The sequence below is a fragment of the Notothenia coriiceps genome, unplaced genomic scaffold, assembly GCF_000735185.1.
Source record: "Notothenia coriiceps isolate Sejong01 unplaced genomic scaffold, NC01 NC01_scaffold00032756, whole genome shotgun sequence".
In the NCBI taxonomy this organism is placed as follows: domain Eukaryota; kingdom Metazoa; phylum Chordata; class Actinopteri; order Perciformes; family Nototheniidae; genus Notothenia; species Notothenia coriiceps.
In genome coordinates, this window is record NW_011365457.1 from 1 (window position 1) to 3,132 (window position 3,132).

At 44.3% G+C, this 3,132-nt stretch overlaps 1 protein-coding gene across 1 annotated transcript; it reads left to right on the forward strand.

The window, feature by feature from the left end:
* Positions 1-870: 870 nt before the first annotated feature.
* LOC104961083 (protein FAM65A-like) lies at positions 871-2,320 on the forward strand (the record flags this gene model as incomplete). Its single annotated transcript, XM_010789291.1, has 2 exons — positions 871-1,040; positions 1,488-2,320. Coding segments are annotated over 2 exons (795 nt in total), but the record flags the coding sequence as incomplete, so codon positions are not given.
* Positions 2,321-3,132: the final 812 nt, after the last annotated feature.

Here is a 3,132-nt window from a genome sequence, read left to right on the forward strand (position 1 = left end):
CGGTGGAATCCATTCCAGGTATTTGGGCCAGCTCTGAGAAGAGGGCAGTGGAATCCACTCCAGGTTTTCGGTAAAGCTGGTATTGTAACCGACCAGTGGTGGGTGTATAATATTGAGTAATCCGTGCGCTCAGATGACATGACAGTTGTGGGACATGGCGGTTAGTCGACCAGATAGATGTTATGGATAATTTTCCGGACTGGGAGTAAACAAATCTGCGTTTGGAACCTCTATGGACATACCTCGGTTTGCGTAGAAGCCCGAGGCAATTGATGACAGACAAGCTTAGAGGAAGCGCAGAAAAGTTATTGAGATTAAAAAGTTGGGAGACAGAGTATCGTAACATCGTAGTGCCGCGGTAGGATGCTAGCGTTAGCACAGCGCTGGCTATGGTTGTAGACCAGCGGTGCTGAAAGTGGAGCTGTTGGCAGCCGTCAGACAGGATGAGAGGTCAGTTGCAGGCTGTCCTTTATAGCAGATGGGGGGACCGGCAGGATCGGGAGGTTTAAAGGACCAGAGTCAGGGCCCACAGGGAGGGGCAGGACGAAGAATGGGGCTGGTTATTTGATGGATGGAGCAGCGTTAGCAGGTGGCTACAATGGCATGTGTAGCAGGGTAGAAAACCAAAGCGTCCGTCAAAAATGGCAATCGGGTGTAACAAATATATCCAGATCAGAACACAAAAGCCACAGAATAGTTAGAAAACTATAGCAGTAGAAAGTGGTCAGAAACTCTTAGATTAACACAAAGAAAGACGAGATTTTCGGACAGAGAAGCGGCGAACAGTCAGCGCCAGCGTCCTCTCACGCCGTAACAGTAATAGTAATTGATTGACTGTCAGTTACTCATGGTGTCCCTGTCTCTCTCCAGACGGTGGTGGTGACACCAGACATCCAGCCAGCTGTAGGCGGGACTTCCTCCCCTCAACCAGACATCTCATTCTGCCCAAGAGACTCCTCTTCAACTCCAAACTCCACCCACAAAATCAGCCCCGTCAGTGAGGACCCCCACACGTCTGCACGACCAGCACCGAGCAGCAGGTACAGCGGCACTCAGGTTCTGTACAATTAAGATTTTCAGTCAAATAGGTTTACTTATTTTGTTGTTATTATTTGATGTATTATTCTTTTTTACTTTTTATTATTTTTGAAAAACATTTGCATAGATATTTACACAATTTCAGGATTTTTTTCAGACAAGGACTTGAGACGAAGGACCATGAATCCCATGATTTATTTTTTGTGAACATTTTTCCAAGAATTGTATGTTTCTGTTTGTTAATGTTGTTTAATGGTACGGCTTGATGATGAAAGGATGTGTGTGTGTGTGTGTGTGTGTGTGTGTGTGTGTGTGTGTGTGTGTGTGTGTGTGTACCCCAGGAAGATACCTATTGCTAGTGCTAATGGAGAACCTAATAGAATAAAGAATTAAGAATGATATGTGTTTTATCTGAACTAAAACAAACTGAGATATGATCTGATTTACAGGGAAGAGGAGTCCGTCGCTGTGACGACAAAAGCTGACAATGAGGAAGAGGATTCAGGGAAGCGGTCTCCGATAGCTGCGTGGGGGGTGACCAACAGCCACCCCCCCCGCAGCTACTCCCGCTCCCTGAGCCACATCAGTGAGAGCAGCGCCGACGGCATCGTGCTGACGGACAGGGTGGTCCAGTCCGGAGGGGGGGTGTCTCCCACCTCCGGGATCTCCATCACTGACATAGAGATGGAGGTGCAGAGCAGAACCCCCCCCACAGATGAGAACACAACGGCTGACAATGCCACAGACCAACAGGACACACACTCCTCTGAACCAGTGGACTCAGAAACACGCACACAGCCAGACATACGCCCAGAGAGCGGGGACGTGACGTACGTGGCGCGGTGGGTGTCGGTGGAGGAGGAGACCCTGGGGGCAGAGTCTCCATCCGGGGGGAGCGGGGGTCCGGTGGACAGCGGGCTGGAGGACGCCCTGACAGCCGTGGTCTCCTCCCTGGATGATTACAGAGGACAGTTTCCCGAGCTGCAGCTGCTGGAGCAGGAGCTGAAGCTGCTGCAGGTCACACTCAAGGTGGGGCGGAGCTTAGAGATGCTTCCACAGGGGGAGGGTAGCTAAAAACTTCACTTTAATTGCAAAAACAAATGCTCCTGACTCTGAAGAGACCATTATAATATTTATCATAAAAGTAAGATCAATTAAGGCTCAAAGAAACATTCAAAATGAGTAGGTTGGTTAGAAAAGTTTTAACTATAGCCTGATTAATATAATCAACAGGTTTTCGCTTATCTCAGATATTACGCTGATGCTTTTATTCAAAGTGGCTAAAATATCTTGCCCAAGGAAAATTGTCTGGATTTATTTTCTGTAGAATTCTAATAAACAGTCTTTATTAATTTATTAATAACAGGTTTACATTTTGTAAGGCACCTATAAGCACTGACATGCTTTTATTTTTATTTTTTTAATCTATTATTCTTTTTAAATCACATTTTCTTGGACTGTAGGACTTTTTTTGAAAATATATCTATTGATTTTCCAAGAATTGTTTGTACTTGTTTGTTAATGTTGTGTTTGGCTTAATAATGATACAGCTTAATAATGAAAGGATGTTAATTTTTGTTTCTCTTGCATACCTCCTAAGTTAATTAAACTAGATCAGTTGCTCCCAACCTTTTTTCCCAAGAGGGGGGGCGCAACAGCGGTAATTAAAGTTTAAAAGGCTACAACTACTGTCACAAACTGGATGAATGTGAAGTATTTTGTTAAAGGAGGATGAAAGCGTAATTAAGGAGCACTATTGGAGTGACTTTGATGGGTATTAGACTCAGGATTAATTAATTTGAATTCCTGCTGTATGAAGAAATTAAAGGACGGCGCAAGTGGAAACAATTCACAAAGGGATTAAACTGTTTAAAACACATGCTCAAAGTAAGCCGGATTTTGCCGATGTGTTTATGTGGATTCAAAAGTCATAAATAATCTACAAAATGGAGGAGACCGATCTGATCGGAGCAACTGTGACAAATAATCCAACTGAAACCGGCATGGTTTGGACACTTTACGGGCAGAAGAAACATTTCTATTAAAGAAAAAATGATAAATGTCTGTCTTTTTATGCCTTTATTAGCTACTAAC